General features: G+C 44.5%; 1 protein-coding gene across 2 annotated transcripts in view; it reads left to right on the forward strand.

The window, feature by feature from the left end:
* The window catches only part of EED (embryonic ectoderm development), a 75,432-nt gene that overhangs the window by 42,439 nt on the left and 12,654 nt on the right, over positions 1–20,339 (forward strand). For both annotated transcript variants that reach the window (XM_033948678.1, XM_033948677.1), the window contains exons 7-9: positions 1,112–1,203; positions 1,317–1,450; positions 8,925–9,030. In XM_033948678.1, the coding sequence (XP_033804569.1) occupies positions 1,112–1,203; positions 1,317–1,450; positions 8,925–9,030 (332 nt within the window). The remainder of the gene's footprint in view (positions 1–1,111; positions 1,204–1,316; positions 1,451–8,924; positions 9,031–20,339) is intronic.

Raw genomic sequence — 20,339 nt, forward strand, 5'->3', positions numbered from 1 at the left:
AGGTATTTGCCTATAAAGTAGGCATGGAAAATGTTTGTGCCTGCTTTCACATGACCCAAATATAGGCTTCTTTGGGGAAGAAGTTAGGTAGAATTGGGAAATACAAATGTGTTTAATAAAATACACATATACTTCATATATGTAAATTTATTATAAGCAGCTGTAAATGTACATGGATATAACCCAATATTGATGCAGGTTTTGAGTTTATTTTATAAAAAGACACTTATGCCTGTGTTGGCTTTATGTGGCTTATTTCTATTGATGAATAGCTAAACAATACGGAAGTTCATATGCAAAACATTTTGATTAAAATATACTTCTAAGCCCACAAAAACACTCCTTTAAATTGATTGGAATATTCTTTCATCTTTGAGGCTATAGTTTCATCAACTCATAAAGTTTCATATGGTATCTGTTGATTACATATACTCGATGTTAGCCCCACCTGTTACTCAGCAAACATTGATGCGATAATCGAGCTTGGACCAGACTCTCTGAAGCATATCCGGCATGATCGCGTTTATAGCTTCAATGATGCGTTCCTGCAGATCATTCATAGTTGCGGGTAGTGGAGGTACATACACTCTGTCTTTCACGTACTCCCAAAGGAAAAAGTCACAAACAGTAATGTCCGGTGATCTTGGGGTCCACTTGAAAAACATCTGGTCATTTTTTTGTGTTGCATTGTCTAACTTCTGCACCAATTGGAGCTTATAAGTGTGAAAGTGCAAGCGATTGTGTAAGATCTTGCTAACCGTGTTTTTTGGGACTTGTATTTGCTGTCATCTTATTTATAAACATATTCCAATAAGTTTGGATTTTGTAACCATTTAAAATCAAGGAGTGTTTTTGTGGGCACACTATATATAAATTATGTATATAAATAGTAAGAGCTAATTTGGAAGAGGCCTCCGTTTGACCTATGGAAGAAACTAGGTTCAGAAGACAGTAAAAAAGTTACCAACCATGACCTTTGAGATCTCCCCACCCAACCTTTTTAGACATAAGCTCAGTCGTTTGAATGGTATATATTTGTGTGTAAAATATACTTTCACCTATATAAATAACCAATCAAATATCCATTTTTTGTTCCTTTTTTAAAAATCAGATCATGCACTGAGACTGTGGAACATCCAAACAGACACATTGGTTGCAATATTTGGAGGTGTGGAAGGACACAGAGATGAAGTTTTAAGTGCAGTAAGTGAGATGTATCAGGACTGTTCCCTTTAGGACTCTGTAGCTGTTACCAGTGTCCATGATAAGGAGATGTTTAGTTCTAGCAAAATTGAGAAGGTGTTTTGTGCTTTTAGGATTATGATCTCCTTGGTGAGAAAATAATGTCTTGTGGCATGGATCACTCTCTCAAATTGTGGAGAATCAATTCCAAGAGAATGAAGATAGCAATCAAGGATTCCTATGAGTATAACCCCAACAAAACCAACAGGTAAATGCTACCTTATTTTTCAGTGGGAGAATTTAGATTCCAAAAATTGCCCAGTAAGGTATACCTAGACAGTCTCTAGCATGTTGTTACTTTGCCTCCAAATATTGCTTAGGTTAGGTCTTTATTATATTTTAATTCCTGTTTGGTTAACTGTCTAATGCATTTATATTAGTACTCTGGGAAATGCAGTGGAAGCATAGTATAGCTCATGACCTATCTATTCTTCCCAGTTGTCTTCCTCTTGTGTTCTTTATCACTTTGAGTAACTGTAGATATAAATCCCCCATAATTAAACCAACACCTGCTTAATTTCACAGCCCATGTGTTTATTACCCAGTCTCCCAACATAGTTTCTCACAAAGTCCTCTTTATCTGTCCCAAGCATGTTTAAATTATTTTTACAATACTAGCTGCTATCACTTTCGCTGGCTGGCCATTCCAGGACTTGTCATTTTTCTTTGATTCTTACAAGTCACATAGGTAATCCAAGAGCCCAGCAACTTCCAGTGCTTCACCACCCAGCTTTGTAATGGCCTCACCAATTGCAATGGCTGTTTGGATAATTTTAAACACCTGGTTGTCCCATTCTTGTTGAAGTTAAGGTTATAACTGTGGCTACTTTGTGCAAGTTATCTCAGCAGGTTCTGAACGTTCTTATTAACCTATTTTTTTCTGTCTCTCTATTACAAATTTCTAGATATATCATAGTATGTTGAGGATGTGTTTCAGCCAAAACCTTCTATGAATAATACAAGCAGAATTCATAAATAGTAATGTGTCCTAAAACTGTAGACTAGTTAGTACTGAAAAAGGGGGCTTTGTAAACTAGCACAGTAAGTGCTTTTGATATCTGCTATTATGAATATCTGTTTTTTGAGGAAGTAGAAGATTGGAATTTGTTCAGCTTTCTCTCCAGGATTAGTTTAGATGCTGCTATGAACACATTCCAGAGCTCATTTGGGTCATTCTGCCTTCTGTTGCTGCTACTGAAGCTCTCAGCAGGCACCAGAAGAACTTGTTGGCTCTTGCCCAAATTGTCTGATGCTAAATTGTTATTTTGTAGTTGGTTTACATTTCAGCAAGAAAAGTAAATATACGAGAGGGTGCTGATAAGTCTGGCTTTTCCTATTTCACCTACTTTTAGCCTAATATTATCGCATCAAAGTTTATTGTCTTGTATGTGTCTGACCTAAATTTCATAATTGTAGCCTGATAATTTAAATTTTTTTTATTGTAGATCTGAAGTAAAAATGGTGCAAAACAATGGAGATTTCACTGCAAAAGAGTGCCAAGCGGTGATGAAATATCTTTACCTGAAAGGGAACTTGGCCAAACAAATTTATGATGATATGTCAGTTACATTAGGGAATAAGTGCCCTTCCTACTCCACAGTCAGAACTGGGTTGCTACATTTAGAACAGGATATTGGAGCATGCAAGGCGAACGTTCTAGGACAGGGGTGTCCAATGTCGGTCCTCGAGGGCCGCAATCCAGTCGGGTTTTCAGGATTTCCCCAATGAATATGCATGAGATCTATTAGCATACAATGAAAGCTGTGCATGCAAATAGACCTCATGTATATTCATTGGGGAAATCCTGAAAATCCGACTGGACTGCGGCCCTCGAGGACCGACATTGGACACCCCTGTTGTAGGAGATAAACTCAAGTGAGAATTCCAGAAAATGTGGATGTCATTCATTCTATGATCCTGGATGATTGAAGAATATCTACTAAAAAGATAGCAGACCCTGGAGGTATCCTGAGAATGAGTAGACTATATTATTCATGAGATTTTAGACATGAGAAAGATCAGCCAAATGGGTTCCTGAATGTATCAATGCTGACTAGAACATACTGGGTCACAGTGATGCACCTAAGTCTCGTTGTTGGTGACAATTCTCTCCATCATACTGTCTTGGGAACTGGGTCTCAACCTTCACATACTGTTGCTTGTGCAGATCAGTAAGCTGTTTGGGAACCCCTTGTGCGCAGACTTTCCTGTAAGTTAGATTGTAAGCTCTTCTGAGCATGGACTGTCTATTAAATATCAAAATGTACAGGGCTGCATATGCCTTTCTAATAAATAGTAGTAGTATCTCAAGTCATCATGCATTAGGGCAAATGCAGATCCATAGCTGATATCCAACTTTGCAGCCTTCTCTAATCAAGGCATCCGCTCTGTCAATGTGCTCTTGTGTCCACGATGTTGATGGGCAACCAGAACGACCTTCGCCCATTATATCTGTTCTTCCCACTTTAAAACCTTTTACCCACTCATAAACCTTTCATTGATTCATGGTGCTATGTCCATACTGAGTCGATATCTGATGGTGAATTTCCACAGGTTTCACTCCCTCTGCCCAAAGAGAGCGCATTACTGCACCTAGTCTTTGATGGTGCAGTCTTGCAATAGAGCATCCATGTTTCTGACCTCGTAGCTGCCACACAACTAAAGGCCAAGTGCTGCACTGTGTGTGGATGAACTATCCAGTAGGCAATGTACGAGTATTTATTTATTTAATTCGTTTTCTATCCCGTTCTTCCCAAAGAGATCTGAACGGGTTACAGGGTAACATTCATAATATACATCCTAACATGACACATACATAGAATCTAGTGCCAATATACATTTGTTTGTGATCCATTGGTCGTGGGCGGGGGAGTTTGGTAAAGAAGTATGTTTTTATTGCGTTCCTAAAGTTGAGAGTTTTTCAAGGTATCTGATCTGTGGCTTGGTATGAAGAGGGAGTAGGAAGGTCATTTGACAGTTTGCAGTTGAAGGGCATGACCAGGGGGCGTTTTGAGGTATTTCTTTCTGGGAGCAGAGGGACCTGTTCAACACGTACTGAGAAGGCTTGGTTGTCATGTAGCCTAACACCATGTCGTGCAAGGATTTGAATGCTAGCATCAGACTCTTGAAGATACAACATTTAGCTATGGTCAGCCAGTGAACTGACAGTAGAGCCTGGGAGACAGGGTCGTGGGCATGGAGGTTTTTTAGAAGTCTGATTGCCGCATTTTGTACACACTGGAGAGGTTGTATGTTCTTCATTGTAGTAGTCCATGCATGAGAGGACTAAGGCATAGAGTAGTTGGGTGAAGTACATATGTTGCATTTTGCTAGCTGTATTCTGGTTTTTGCATAATTTAACAATTGCTTTTAAATTTTTGATTCACCCATATATACTGTATCTATATCCTCTATAATAATACCCTAAGCGTGCATGCGCACTTATGATGCCGTGATCCCTGCCTCCATGGCCGTATTCTATTTGCGGTGCATACAGTGACTTGCGGCACGTGCAGTGATTTGAGCGGCGGTGGCGGTTTGTCTCCTGATAGCTTATAGGCAAGCAACGGCAGGAGGGTGTTGTGCGGGTGCTGGGAGGTGTCCCATGCTGGTAAAAATTTTGCTACTGCTCGGGGAAGTGGAGGGGGAGAGGGAAAGGGGGCTGCTTTGTGGGGAGGGGTTTGCTGGGGGGCAGACAGCAATCATGCTTTTCTCTGGGAGTGGGGGAGGGAGACAGAAGGGGGGCCACAGAGAGACAGGCAGGCCAGGGAGAGAGACAGACAGAAAGAATGACAAACAGACAGACAGCGGCCAAGGAGAGAGAAACAAAGAAAAAAAAGACAGACAGACAGCGGCCAAGAAGAGAGAGACAGAAAGACAGCGGCCAAGGAGAGAGAGAGACAGAAAGAAAGACAGACAGACACACACATCTATTCTAGCACCCGTTAATGTAACGGGCTTAAAGACGGGCTCGCCATCTGTTTCTGAATACAGTTCAAACTTCTCTTACTGACTTACTAGTGTATTTACTAGCGCTGCCCGATTCACCGATTCACTTTGGGTGAATCGATTCACCACGCAAAAAAATCGGCCTCCCGATTCGTTGAATGACCCTCCCCCCTAAAGTAGGAGCGGCAGCGCTGCCTCTTGCTGGCCTGTCGCTCTTGCTTTAGAGAGCGAGTGAGGAGGATCAGTTGGGAAGTGGCTTCCCCGCTAGTGCCGGCTTCCCTGCAGCAACTTATCTAAATTCAGCATCCTGCCCTACAGAAGAAGATCACCGCTGGCTCTACCGATCTTTGTAAGCTGCAATACGATGTCTGAGTCGTCTTCTCTGCTGCGGTTCCGCCCCTTCTCTGATGTCAGAGAAGGGGGCGGGACCGCGGCAGAGAGAAGACGACTGGGATGTCGTATGGCAGCTTACAAAGATTGGTAGTGCCAGTGGCGATCTTCTTTTGCAGGGCAGGCTGCTGAATTTAGATAAGTTGAACATGCAGGCCTTCCGGGGACAGGGGTATAGTCCTTCGTGGGGGGGGGGTGCAGGCGTTCTGGGGGGAAGGGGGTGTAGTCCTTTGTGGGGGGTGGCCTTCCAGGGGGAGGGGGTGTAGTCCTTTGTGGGGGGGGGTGTAGGCCTTCCGGGGGAGGGGGTGTAGTCCTTCGGGGGGGGGGGATGCAATCTTCTAGTGGGGGTACAGGCCTTCAGAAGGGACAGGCAGGCCTTCAGGGATGGGGTGTAGGCCTTCAGGGGTGGGTGCAGGCTTTCAGGGGGGGACAGGCTGGCCTTCAGGGGTGGGTGCAGGCTTTCAGGGGAGGGGGCTCTGGTGTAGAAGTACATGGAGGGAGGGAGGAAAGACGGGGGGTGTTCAAAGAGACGTGCATATGCTGGACTTTGGGGGGAAGAAATAATGGGTCTAAAAGCAAAGGAGAGGGAGAGAGATGGTGGACAATGGGATTTAGGGATGAAAGGAACAGAAAGGGAGAGATGGTGGACCCTGGGGTGGTGGGGAAGGAGAGAGAGATGCTGGATGAAAGGGTAATTAAGAAAAGGTGGATCTGTGGAGGGAGACGAAAAAAAGGAAAGATGCCAGACCTCCTGGGGGGAGAGAAGGGAAACGGAAGGGGAGGACAGAGATGGCAGATGGATGGTTAGCATGGAGAAAGAAGGAGACCCTGGCTAGCAAGTTATCAGAAGACAACCAGAGCCTGGGATCAACAAGAGGTAGAAAAACTAATTGTATTTTCTGTTTTGTGATTACAATATGTCAGATTTGAAACGTGTATCCTGCCAGAGCTGGTGTTAGACCGCAAACGTGAGCTAGGATTTAACAGAGAGGCAAAGTCTTTTTTGTTTCTTTATTTTGTTTATACCACGGCGCCAGTGTGGTTAGGAGAGGGCAAAGGTGGTGAAGAGTCTATAAAAGGGTGAAGAGACTATAAAATAAACCCACCAGGATGTTTTAAAAAAACACCCAATTGGGCAGGAAAATCGAATTGAATAATCGATTCAATAGGCTGAATTGAATCGAAATTATTTTTCCTGAATCGGGCAGCTCTAGTATTTACTCTGTAGCACCTCAATATCTCTCCTCACTTATCTCCCCCTTTGCTCTCCTCCCTCCCCCAGTTAACTCTGTTCATTGGGTAGATCTCACTTATCTGTACTCTTTTCCACAGCCAACTTCAGACTTTGTCCCTTCTTTCTTGCTGCGCCGTAATCAGCTAAAAGCCCAATTAAAGCTGCTTTCAATTCTTAACTCCCAATCACTGTCAGATACCTATACCCGTTGCATTATTCCTTTGCCAGAAACTCCCCAGCCCTGAGATGTCCTGGTTGTCAAAATTAGATTGTAAGCTCTTCTGAGCAGGGACCATCTATTGAATGTTAAATGTACAGTGTTGCTTATGCCTTTCAGCACTGTAGAAATGATAGGTAGTAGTAGTAGAATGATCCAGCGACAAAAGAACAATCCAAAGAATGGAGACACAATGGTTCCTCACATACAAAAAAGTTCAAGGCACAGAAGTCATCCAGGAAGGTGTTGGCGTCTGTCTTCTGGGACCAAGATGGAATTTTGCTTATAGATTATCTGGAAGAGGGTGCAACGATCACAGCAAGGTATGATGTTGCACTTCTTGACAAATTGAAGCAGTAACTGGTCTCTAAATGTCAAGGCAAGCTTTCAAAAGGAATCTTATTTCTTCAAGACAATGCCATTCCTCACAAGGTGGCCATTCAGCAGAAATGGGCAGATCTTTACTTTGAAGTTCTGAAACACCTGCTCACCTAATTTGGCCCCTTTGCACTACTACCTGTTTACTAACCTCAAGGGAAGAAAGTTTTCAAGCATTGGGGATGCCTCATTAGCTGCGGACGACTGGTTTTCAGCACAACCAAAATAATTTTTCTTAGATGGGTTAAAGAAGTTAGAACAACGAAGTCAGAAGTGTGGAACTCAATGATAAATGCAGGATGTAGAGTAATTTTTTTTTTCATTCCTTTAGCTTGTTGTTTTCTTTACAAAGCCAAAGACTTATCGGCACCCCTCATAGTCACTAACTTCAGAACAAATAGAAACCTATAATTCAAATAAAAATATTCCCATTTCCTGCTGGTATTGAATTATTTTGCTTCACTGACTGCTGCTAGTTATTTTGATCATTCTGTGAAGTCTTCCAGTTGCATACTGAATGTCAGCTTATATTAAGGGAGGGAAGGAGTGGCCTAGTGATTAGAGCTGCTGCCTCATCACCCTGAGGTTGTAAATTTGATCCCAGCCTGCTCCCTGTGACTCTGGGCAAGTCACTTAACCCTCCATTGCCACAGATACTACAATTAGATTGTAAGCCTGCCAGGACAGATAGGGAAAATACTTAAAAGTACCCGATTACTCTTCAATGTATTCCTTTTCATGAAGAGATTCACCCAAAGCAGTTTACAAATCCCAATAAATAAAATCATCATATTTACATTCTGTGCTATATGGGAAATCAAACTGGCTTAAAATTCATGTATATTTTGTCTAGTATGGGATTCTTCATTTGCCCATGCTGACCTCTAATACACCTGGCGATTTGTTTGTCATTCCTAAGTGACTTAGAGCAAGTACTGATTTAGTGATTAGACAGCAGTCTTTTGAGTTTTGTCTTTGGTCCATATTCACCACTTCCTTCTTCCTTGCTGAAACCTCAGTCTGGGCCATTTAATTTTTGTCCTTACTGTGTATATATATGCCTTTTCCTGGGACTTTAGAACTCAGCCCAAACTTCATAGTCCTTGACAAGCGGAAATTGAGGTGGAGTCATGGGGATATTTTTGTATGCTTTCCTTTATTAGAAGTTTCTAAGTAACCAGGTGACTTGTATTACAACTATTTTTTCAGAAGACCACAATGATTTTAGTTATTATTAGAGATGAACAAACTCGATGATTGTGCATCATTGGCCTAATTTTTGGCGCCTCTACATCCTAGAATGGGTAAGACTGCTGTAGTTTTGGAGGTGAAACACTCATGTGGACCTGTAAAGTTTAGTGGTGGACCTTCAGCCCACTATATTGGCAGTGATATTTGAAAAGGAAATGGTACCTGCTGACAACTATTGGACTTTTTTCAGTGACATTGGTAGTTTATGCATTTAATACAGTAAATTATCCCTTGCTGACTTAGATAATTTTGTGTTTACCACAGACCATTCATTTCTCAGAAGATTCACTTTCCTGATTTTTCTACGAGAGACATTCATCGTAACTATGTTGATTGTGTGCGGTGGTTAGGAGACCTTATACTTTCTAAGGTATAGTAGCCAATGTTTTGGAATAGTGATTGTTTTTACTTAAGATAGCAGGGGGCAATTAATCCAGTATTGATTGCATAATACAAAATAAAGTGTCCTGCATTTGTAGTGCTTAAATACCAGCCCAGTGTAGCATTGGTTTTTGTACTTGAATCATTGCCATCTTCTGGCAGGAAGAGGGCAGTGTCCTGGAAATGTTAGTGAGAATGAGAAAACTTCAGTGGTAGTTGTTATACTGTTGGGTCTGATGCCAGGGAAAGTTACAGAATGCATCTGAGGCTTGAAGAAACTTGTGCTCAGCACTGCTGAAAGGGCTTGCTTTAGCTTAGATGTAGCTGTTGGAGCTAGGTTCTGTGAAGAAGGCAGTAGGAGTAAAATAAGAATAACCAAAGAAATCATAAAGAGAGGATGAAAGGATACTAGATGAGAATAAAGGATGGAATAGGTGGAAAGTGAAGGTGAGAAGATAGAAAAGATAAAAACAAGAAAAGATAAATTTGAAGAACAGTGACTGAAAAGAGAGGAGACAAATTAGAAATGCACAAAGGTTTGAGTATCTATTCATATGCCATCAGCTTAAATTTGATACAGAATCATCACAACCTTGTACATTTTCCATATTCCAGTTATAGCTAAAAAATATTAAAATTAGTTTGTCAGGCTTTTACATATCTTTTTAAACTTGAAGCCAGAAACTGAGACCTCTTGCCTCTCCTAACACACTATCTACACTAAACTAAACAAAACAAAACAAGTAAACAATCCCCTCCAAGATATGCAACAGCTCTTAAAGAAACTGATTTGCTAAGGCTCTTTTCCCATTCAGTGTTTAAAGGGAAGAGAAGACTTAGTAGATCAATATTTTAAAGCAATGTTTTTCAACCTTTTTACATCCGTGGATCGGCAAACTACTAGGACTAAAATTTTAAAACCCTGTTTTCGCCCCATCTCCGTGAGCTCGGTCACCTCAGTAACTATAGAAAATTAGACAAATATAGTGCAGACGTTTTGATCACTAAATTGAAAATAAAATCATTTTTCTTACCTTTGCTGTCTGGTGATTTCATGAGTCTCTGGTTGCGTTTCCTTCTGTCTGTGTATCCTTTCTTTAATTTCTTTCTTTCTGCACTCAGGCCCAAGAATTGTCCCTTTCTATTCCCTCCCTCTTTCCTTCCTATGTCTTTAGTGTCCCCATAGAAACAGACGGCAGATAAGGGCCACGGCCCATCTAGTCTGCCCACCCCAATGACCCTCCCCTACCTTTCTCTGTGAATAGATTCCACGTGTCTATCCCATTTGGCCTTAAAATCAGGCACGCTGCTGGCCTCAATAACCTGAAGTGGAAGACTATTCCAGCGATCAACCACCCTTTCAGTGAAAAAGAATTTCCTGGTGTCCCCGTGCAGTTTCCCGCCCCTGATTTTCCACGGATGCCCCCTTGTTGCCGCGGGACCCTTGAAAAAGAAGATATCTTCTTCCACCTCGATGCGGCCCGTGAGATACTTGAATGTCTCGATCATGTCATCCCTCTCTCTGCGTTCCTCGAGTGAGTTCAGCTGCAACTTATCCAGCCCGTTCCTCGTACGGGAGATCCTTGATTCCCGAGACCATCCGGGTGGCCATTCTCTGGACCGACTCCAGTCTCAGCACATCCTTACGGTAATGTGGCCTCCAGAATTGCACACAGTATTCTAGGTGGGGCTTCACCATGGATCTATACAATGGCATAATGACTTCAAGCTTATGGCTGACGAAACTCCTGCGTATGCAACCTATGATTTGCCTTGCTCCACTTGATTGGCAGTCTTTATGTTCTCACTGACGATCACCTCTAAGTCTCGTTCTGCTTCAGTTCTTGTTAGGATCTCGCCATTAAGGGTGTAAGTCTTGCATGGATTTTGGTTGCCCAGGTGCATGACTTGGCATTGAAGCTGAGTTCCCAGGACCTAGACCAGCGCTCCAGTAGGAGTAGGTCGTGCATCATGTTGTCGGACATTGAATTTATGTCTGTTGTGCTTTTGCCCACTACATTGCTTAGTTTGGCATCATCGGCGAATAATGTTATTTTACCTCGCAGCCCATCTGCCAAGTCTCTTATAAAGATGTTGAATAGGATCAGGCCCAGGACCGAGCCCTGTGGCACTCCACTGATTATCTCCATCATTTCGGAGGGGGTGCCGTTCACCACTACCCTCTGAAGCCTACCTCCAAGCCAATTCCCAACCCATTTCGTCAATGTGTCGCCCAATCCTATAGAACTCATCTTGCTCAGCAACCTGCGGTGTGGTACGCTATCGAATGCTTTACTATAGTCCAGGTATACGATGTCCAGGGACTCCCCAACATCCAGCTTCCTCGTCACCCGGTCAAAGAAGCTGATCAGGTTGGACTGGCAGGATCTCACCTTAGTAAATCCATGTTGACGGGGATCCCGTAGATTCTCCTCGTTCAGGATCATATCCAATTGGCGTTTGATTAGAGTTTCCATTAGTTTGCACACTATTGATGTGAGACTCACCGGTCTGTAGTTTGCTGTCTCCATCTTGGAGCCTTTCTTGTGGAGTGTAATGACGTTAGCTGTCTTCCAGTCCAACGGGACGTTACCCATACTAAGGGAGAGATTGAAGAGCGCGGATAGCGGTTCCGCCAAGACATCACACAACTCCCTGAGCACCCTGGGGTGTAGGTTGTCAGGCCCCATTGCCTTGTTAACCTTAAGCTTTGACAGCTCGCATTAGACACCGCTGGGTGTAAACTCAAAATTACTAAATGGGTCATCTGCGTCAATCCTTGTCTGTAGCTGAGGGCCGAGTCCTGGCGCCTCGCGGGTGAAGACTGAGCAGAAGTATTCATTTAACAGTTGGGCTTTTTCCGAGTCCGCTTCTACATAGTCTCCGTCTGGTTTCCTAAGACGTACTATCCCGCCTGAGTTCTTATTTCTGTCACTGATATACCTGAAGAAGGATTTATCTCCTTTCTGGATGTTCTTCGCTAGAGACTCCTCCATGCGGAATTTGGCCTCCCTGACTACTGTTTTGATAGCTTTTGACTTGGCCAGATAGACTTCCCTAGAGTCCTGTTTCCCTGATTGTTTGTAAGAGATGAATGCTTTTTTCTTCTCCTTGATGAGGTCCGAAATCTCTGCAGAGAACCACTGTGGCTTATTGTTCCTTCGCTGTTTACTTACTGATTTAACATAGTGGTTTGTTGCTTCTTGTATGGTGGCTTTCAAAGTCGACCACATTTCTTCCACGTTATCGGTTTCTGCTTGGCTTTGTAGCACCTGGTGAACGAAGTCTCCCATTTCTTTGAAGTTTGTGTCCTTGAATTTGAGGACCTTGGTCAGTGTGGTAGATTTAGTGAAACCTTTCCTGAGATTGAACCATACCATGTTGTGGTCACTGGAGGCCAATGTGTCGCCCACCGAGACCTTTGTGACACTTTCTACATTGGTAAGTATCAGGTCCAGTATTGCCTGATCCCTTGTTGGTTCCAACACCAGTTGCCTGAGTCTTGCTCCCTTCATAGAGTTTAATAGCCTCCTGCTGCTGCCGGAAGCAGAGGAAAGCGTATCCCAATCCACATCAGGCATGTTGAAGTCACCTAACAATACTGTGTCCCCACGCAAGGTGATATTCTCTATATTTCCGATTAATTCCATATCTAGGTCATCCTGTTGTCTTGGGGGTCTGTATATTACGCCAAGATACAGGCATTTGTCCCTCCCTCTGGCCAAACAAAGGGATTCCTCAGTGTAGTGGGCATCTGTGATTCTGGTGACCTTAATGTCATCTTTAGTATATAATGCTACACCTCCTCCCATTTTGCCCTCCCTGTCCCGGCGAAGCAAGTTGTAACCCGGTATGACCATGTCCCACCCGTGGGAGTCCGTGAGCCAGGTCTCAGATATCGCCACCACATCCAGGTCGGCATTCCTCATTTCTGTTTCTAATTCCAGGATCTTGTTTCCCAGACTGTGGGCGTTTACGTACATAGCCCTCCATGTTGTATGTTTGTTACGTCTCAGTGGGGATGTTCCCGCTTGAGCTATTTGGACACCTTTAGCATTATTCACATGTTTTGTACTTTCTCTAGACCCAGAGTTACAACGTGCACCTATCTCGGACTCCCCAGACCCAGAACTACAGTGTGTTCCTATCCCAGACTCGGAAATGTGTGTACCCTGTGGGGGTATTCCCGCTTGGGCTACTTGTCCTTAGTGCCCCTTCCTGTCTTTAGTGCCCCCAGTGCTTCCTTCCCATGTCTTTAGTACCCCAGTGCCTCCTTCCCAAGTCCTTAGTGCCCCTTCCTGTCTTTAGTGCCCCCAGTGCTTCCTTCCCATGTATTTAATGCCCCCAGTGCCTCCTTCCCAAGTCTTTATTGCCCCAGTGCCTCCTTCCCAAGTCCTTAGTGCCCCTTCCTATGTCTTTAGTGCCCCCAGTGCCTCCTTCCCTATGTCCTTAGTGCCCCCAGTGCCTCATTCCCATGTCCTTAGTGCCCCCAGTGCCTCATTCCCATGTCCTTAGTGCCCCCAGTGCCTCTTTCCCATGTCCTTAGGTGCCCCCAGTGCCTCATTCCCATGTCCTTAGGTGCCCCTTCCTGTCTTTAGTGCCCCTAGTGCCTCCTTCCCATGTCTTTAGTGTCCCCAGTGCCTCCTTCCTATGTCCCTCTCACTGCCTTCCAGACTTGTCCCACCCCCAATCCCTGAAGCCAGCCTGCCTGCCTGTCTACCTCCCTGGCCAAAGCCAGCCTGCTTGCCTGCCGCGCAAAAAAAAAAAAAAGGCTCCCTCCTTCCTTTCCCCGTCCGCTGCTATCTTACCACCCTGCTACTGCTAAAGCCGACAGGAAGTCTTCTTTCCAACGTCAATTCTGACGTCAGAGAGGACGTTCTGGGCCAGCCAGGCAGCGATTGGCTGGCCCAGAACGTCCTCTCCGACGTCAGAATTGACGTCGGAAAGAAGACTTCCTGTCGGCAGCAGCAGCAGGGCGGTAAATAGCAGTGGACCGGGTGAAAGGAAGGAGGAAGGCTATTTTTTTTGCGTGACAGGTAGGGACAGGAAATGATCGCCTGTCCCGTTGTCTCTGAGCACAGCTTCGGGACACTGTCTCTGAAAACGGGACATTTCGGCGTCCCGAAGCTGTGTGTGGGGACAACGGAACAGGAGGTCTGAAAACGGGACCTATGGTCACTTTAATCTTGCCGGCCCTGCGTGGATCGGCAGAAATTTCCTGCGGACCGGCGGTTGAAGAACAATGCTTTAAAGTATTACTGCACATCTCTGGCAGAAGCCAGCAGTCATCCCTACCAAATTGTGATAGCAGTCCCTTGATAAAAGAGGCAATTATCTTTTTATTTTACATACAATTATGGCCTGGGTCCCCATCAGTCTTGCTTTCTTATATTCCCCACACCACTCTTTTTTCTCTCAAATATCCCTAACCCATTTCTTTCTTAGTCATATCATTCACCCCCCAGACAATTAGTGGCTTTGGTGAACATCCCAGACTCTACCTTACCTCTTGTTCCTTTGCAGCTGTTTCTGTCATCACTGAAGAAATGACTTTTTCCTAGCCCCCTATTATTTCTTATACTTGTGAACCATCTCACCATGGGCTGCAACCACTGTTCCTTCTAAGTGTGAGTCCCCAACTGCATGGTTGCCAATAGGTGGCAGTGCTTCAATATTGGGCTTTCAATCACCAGAACAGGCAGGTTTCTGGATTCCTGCAGAGTTTGCGTGTCTCTTACTATTGAAAATGTGGTAGTGAAACAGCGCCCTCTATTGGCAGGACTACAGGTGAAGGACTTCCACTCAGCTTAGAGGGAACATGGGTTGCAACTATCACTCATCTTTAGTTGTCACTTTTTTCTTTATTCATATTTCCAGGTCTAATCCACATATGATTCCTAGTATTTTTTTACTGTAGACTAGAGAGCTGCATGGGAACGGGGACGACGGGAATCCAGCAGGACCCGCGGGGATCCCTTGGGTTCCCCCTTCGGGTCACGGGGATCCCGTGGGTTCCCCCTTTGGGTCACAGGGATCCTGTGGGGACTCCCTCCGACGTCTGCGCTGACATCGGGAAGACTTCCAGTCGGCTGTGTGCTGCGGCAGGGCAGGTAGGAAAAATTCAAGGCAGTGGCGTACCAAGGGAGGGCAGTCCGCACCGGGGCAGCCTTAGGGGGGTGCAGAGCCGGCCAGATCCCCTTATCTTTGTGCGATTCAGCTCTCTGTAACCTTAAGCCATACAGTATAGGACCTTTTGGGCTGATCTCACAAATTCATGTCTTGAAACAGATACAGAATGGTCTCACAAGACTTGAGACTGGGACATATCCAAAGTTCTTGCACCATGTGATTCAGGCTTAGAGAGAACAGAATTGTGCAATGATGAGCAACAACACAGCTGTTTCTTTCTTAGTGGCACTAAAGATGTGAAATCCTGGCTGCCAAAGTTCAATTTCTAGGCACCATGGCATCCTGCAGCCCAGGATTTGATGAGACATGTTCAATGTGAAAGAATAATTAAAGAAAAAATAAGGAAACCAAGAAGTTTGTGTGTGTCACAGCAAACCCAAATAAGCTCCATTTTCAAAAACTGTCTTAAGACCCTTAATAAACTGCTTCAAATGTAGCTAGCATTCTATAAGAAAATGTAGATGCCAGAAGCTGGCAATGATGCAAATACCATCACTAAATGATCTCACTAAGATGCTGTGGTAGTCTCTTCTTCCCTTTAGCTGTTTCCATATTAGAATGTTTCTGATCACTTACATGAGATGCGACACCTCATGCTTTGTAATGAAATTTTCTTTAGCGTCCCTCCAGACCGGCACAGAACGGATGGGTTAATGCTCCTGTGCCAGCAGGTGAAGACTGATACACATTGACTTTTGGCTGTAGTACAAGTGGGCTGTGCAGTCCCATCTACAATCAGTCTGTTCTCAGTCTCCAGCAGGTGGAGGTGGTAAGCTTGTGCAGTCTTTCCTTGGTTAAGTTTAGGGCTTGTTGAATTTGATTAAAAGTGGCCTTCTTGTTCCCTGTTTCTGGGTGCCGGATAGAGCTTGGGGGGACCCTTTTGGGTGTCCATCTGACCTTGGGTGTGCCATGCTTGACTTGGTTGAGTCCCTCCCCCATTTTCCCCCACCTCCCCAAATTTTTTTCTTAGAGGTGCCTCAGCTGTAAGCCTTGCCACAGTTCAGGCTAGGCATATAGCTTTGGGAGCCTATGGGGTCTGCTCCTTTGTTTGTTAAAGTTGTACTTGAAAAAAAAAAATTCCAAAAGCATTTTGAGGCAGTTCCAGTCTAAAAGGAAGCTTTTAATTAGCTTTAACTTAATTGGTAACCGGCGGTTTTGTTTTTTTCCTTTTTAGCGGTTTGCGATGAGCACTTTAAAGGGAAAAAAGTGCTCGTTGTGTGCCCGACGAGTGCTGAATGCGGCTGGTGTGTGCACGAAATGCTCCAGCTGCTGCAAGGGGGAATCCTTGCTGGCTTCGGGTGCTCGTCAGCTGCAGGCAGTGGGGAAGACCGGGCTTCCCCTATCGCCCACATGGCCAGGACTGTACCGACAAAAATAACACAAACACCCATGGGCGATGCCTGGCGAAGTCGGTCCTCCAGAAGCCAGGACACCTTAGAGTCATGCAAGGCCTTAACAAGCTTATCCAACTCCTCCCCAAAAAGGAAGGAGCCTCAAAAATGAAATATACTGAGCTTAGCCCTTGAGGCTGCATCTGCTGACCAACCCCGAAGCCAAAGGGTACGGTGAGTGGCCATTCTTGAGGGCCATGGACTTGGCAAATGCCCGCAACAGATCATACATGGCATCTGAAAGATAAGAAGCACCGAGCTCAATTTTAGCCACCTCCTGATCCACCAAGGACCAGTCATCAGACTCCCAGTCAAGGATCAGCTCAGACTACCGGAAACAAGCCCAAGCTACCAGACCGCCATAAATTGCTGCCTGGACAGCCAAGGTAGCCATGTCAAAACTCTGCTTAAGAAGAGACTCCATCTTACGATCTTGGGAGTCTCTTAAGGCTGAACAACCTTCAGCTGACACGTATGTCTATGTGTGATAGCCAAGATGACCACACACATCAACCACAGGAGACTTAAAAGTATCCCTATCAGGAATGGGACAGAGCCTGGTCATGGACTGCGCCAAGTGGAAAGGCACATCCAAAGTCTTCCACTGTGCGTGCAACACATCCTGAATATCCCGATGCACAGGAAAAGAACAGGAGGCCGACCGGATCCCCCAAAGCAGGGAGTTCACAGCTTCCTCCTCCAAGCACAAAACCAAAGAAATCTAAAGAATAAGCTCCTGCAGCTCTTGGTGAAAAATGCGCACAACTGAAGCATCCTTGCCAACTGGCATCTTAGAAAAACAACCGTTCGCCTCATCTGCCCCCCCCCTCCCAAGAGGATCTTGTGGATCAACCAAGCGAAAATCGCATCCACAAATAAAAAAATCCTTGTCCTAAGAAACCCATGGCCACTTGGACGAAGATGGGGGGGTGGGACAGGACTGGAGCAGACAAAAGCAAAGCCCCCCCTTGAAAAAACAGAGATCCCTGGGGAAGAAGCAGGACCCCCAGCCGTCTGCAAGAAAGCCTTGTACATGGCTGAAGCAAAATCAGAGGCAAAACCCCCAGCAGCAAAGAACTCACTTAGGACCTCTTCCTGTCTCTAAAAAATTTAATTATCTCACTAGTTATTCCCATCTCTAGATCATTGCTATATGTTTTTGGATTTTTTTTTTCCAAAACTGTTTATTAAAAAAGGCACAATACAAACAAACCAGCAGATACAGCATTTTCAATATATATCAAACAGAGAACAGATAACAACTGGAACAGGAAAAGACAATCAGAGTCTAGGCTTGGGTTCTTATAACCCGGACTCGCTCAATCCCCACCCTACTGTAACCTCCCACCCCTCCTTTCCACCCCCACCCCCCAACCAACTGACAGTAATGGTACCACTGGTTCCGTAACCTATTAACAACTTGACTTTTGATCAGAGGGGATAAAGTATCTAAATAAGATGCCTAACTGACAAGAAAATCTTACTCTGATGTCGAGAAAACTGACATAGATTCCCACACCATTAAAAGATGAAATTTATTGCGTCAATACCAAATGGTGGGTGGGGAATCCTGAAGCCAATGATTCATAATGCACTTCTTCCCCACTATATATCCCTTGCGGATAAGCAAACTATTGCCCGCAGATAGCCCTCCCAAATGACCTTTAGCCAAAAGGAGAATCCCTTCAACCTGCGAGGGGAGGGCATAGTGATAAATATGTTAAAAAGTAGCAGTCCCAGCACAGATCCCTGGGGAACTCTACTATTTATAATCAAAACAAAAACCCTTTGCCAGCTAGAAATTATATCACTCAAAAAATAAGCTGGATATTTATTTATTCAATTTTCTATAACATTCTCCCAGGAGAGCTCAGAATGGTTTTACATGAGTTTATTTCCTCTCAGAGTTAGGGTGTCCAAGGTGCAGTTGGTAGAGTTGGCTAGAAAAAAAACTTAGTTTTTTCAGTGTTTAGTTTTAGCTTGAAGTGTGACATCAACCCTTCTATAGTGGATAAGACCGAGTCTATTCTTTGAATCTCTGCAGGTGGTAGGCAGGTGACAGGGAGGACAAATTGTTGCCTGTTTCTCTGCAGGGCAGGATTCATCTATTTAGTATGATTCTTTTCTTGACGTGGCTCTATACACTACAGTTGTTGCCGTTAGTTTTGCTCCAGCAAGATATTGCGCAGTTGTACTCCTTGCTTTCTCGATTTTGCTGGAACAATAAGAAACCACAGATTGCATTTTGCTTACTGAGAGGGGGTTGGCTTGTTGGAGGACTGGGTGTTCTCTATAACTTGCCTTGCCTCCTTTGTCATTTGGGTGTGTGGTTTTCTGACTGACAAGATTACACCCTGAAGGGCCTGGAGCAGGCGTTATTTGCTCTTGGCATGTTACATTTTTGTTACACGCCACCCGGAAGTTGGTTCCACGGGAGCTGCGTTGCAGTGTTTTACTACATCCTTTAAGAGTGATTTGGAGGGAGTTGGTGGGCCGGTGAGGGGGGCAATGCTGCCTGTTTGCACATATTGCCCATTAGAGGGAACCTGCAATTCCCTCCGGGATGTGATAATGCCAGTTTTCTAAGGCTAGAGTAATCAGGAGTAACCAGACTGTTTCATGTTCTGCAACTTGATGGATTCATTGTGCCCTGGGATGATCTGCAGAGACAATGCCACTTGACTATGGGGGATCTTTTTGCTTATAGATAGCTGAGCCATTACAAAGCCTCATTGGACAAGGGAAGCCTCCACTTCCCCATGGAGGAGCAGCTCAGAATTATGGAAGAGAAATATTGTGATGACAGATTTTTGGTTTCCGAGCTCTGTCGGGATCTACAGCTCTCTCCTAAGGACTCTCAAGAGGCTCTGTGGGATTGGTGGCGAACTGAGTTGGATCTGGGTAGGGAGTGTTTAATTTGTCGAGTACCAGAGCTTACAATTAGTGCTGATCTCAGGGAGAGTCGGTATAGGGTGTTGCATAGAGCGTACTTCTCCAGGGATTGAGTCTTTAAATCGGGTTATTTTGTGACGCCAGAGTATAGTAAAGGTTGTCGGAGCACCTCATACATTCTTTCATGCTTTGTTGGTGATTTAAATGTTTTTGGTCCTTGGTGATTCAGTACTTAGGAAGATTACTAAGTCCAACTTTCCAAGTTTATTCAGCTCTTGATATACCGTCTATCCAGGGATATCTAGATGGTTAACAATGCTAATTGTCATTAGAAACACTACAGTGTCGAATACTGTTTTTGGCGGTGGGCCTCCTTCTTGAGCAATATGAAGTGTTTCAGATGTCTAAGAAAGATCATTGTGTACTCTGCAAAGGGGCCCTGCTGGTTATTTTGTCTGAAAGGTTGAGTGATGCTGCTTCCTCGTATTGGGTGTGGAGGAATTGTTTTTATGCCCTGATGCTTTTGGAGATTCAATATGCTAAATTTACTCCAAAACAGAGGTCCTCTTTTCTCCGGAACTCGGCGGTCTATATATTTTTTCTTTTTCCAAGAGCTTGAGGTGTGGTCCTGAACTTGCTCTGAACCAGAAAAAAAATAGGGGGAGGGGGAGAACGGGAACCCAGCATCTCACGGGGAAAGGTTTGGGGGTGGGAGGAGGGGGGTTGGTTGCGGTGGGGATTAGGGAACTGAGAGTCTGTTACTGGGATAGCCACCAGATTCAGCTCCCGGTGTTTCAGTACAATTCTGTTTTTGTTCTTTACTTTT

Source organism: Geotrypetes seraphini, chromosome 6 (genome assembly GCF_902459505.1).
Source record: "Geotrypetes seraphini chromosome 6, aGeoSer1.1, whole genome shotgun sequence".
Taxonomy (NCBI): Eukaryota; Metazoa; Chordata; class Amphibia; order Gymnophiona; family Dermophiidae; genus Geotrypetes; species Geotrypetes seraphini.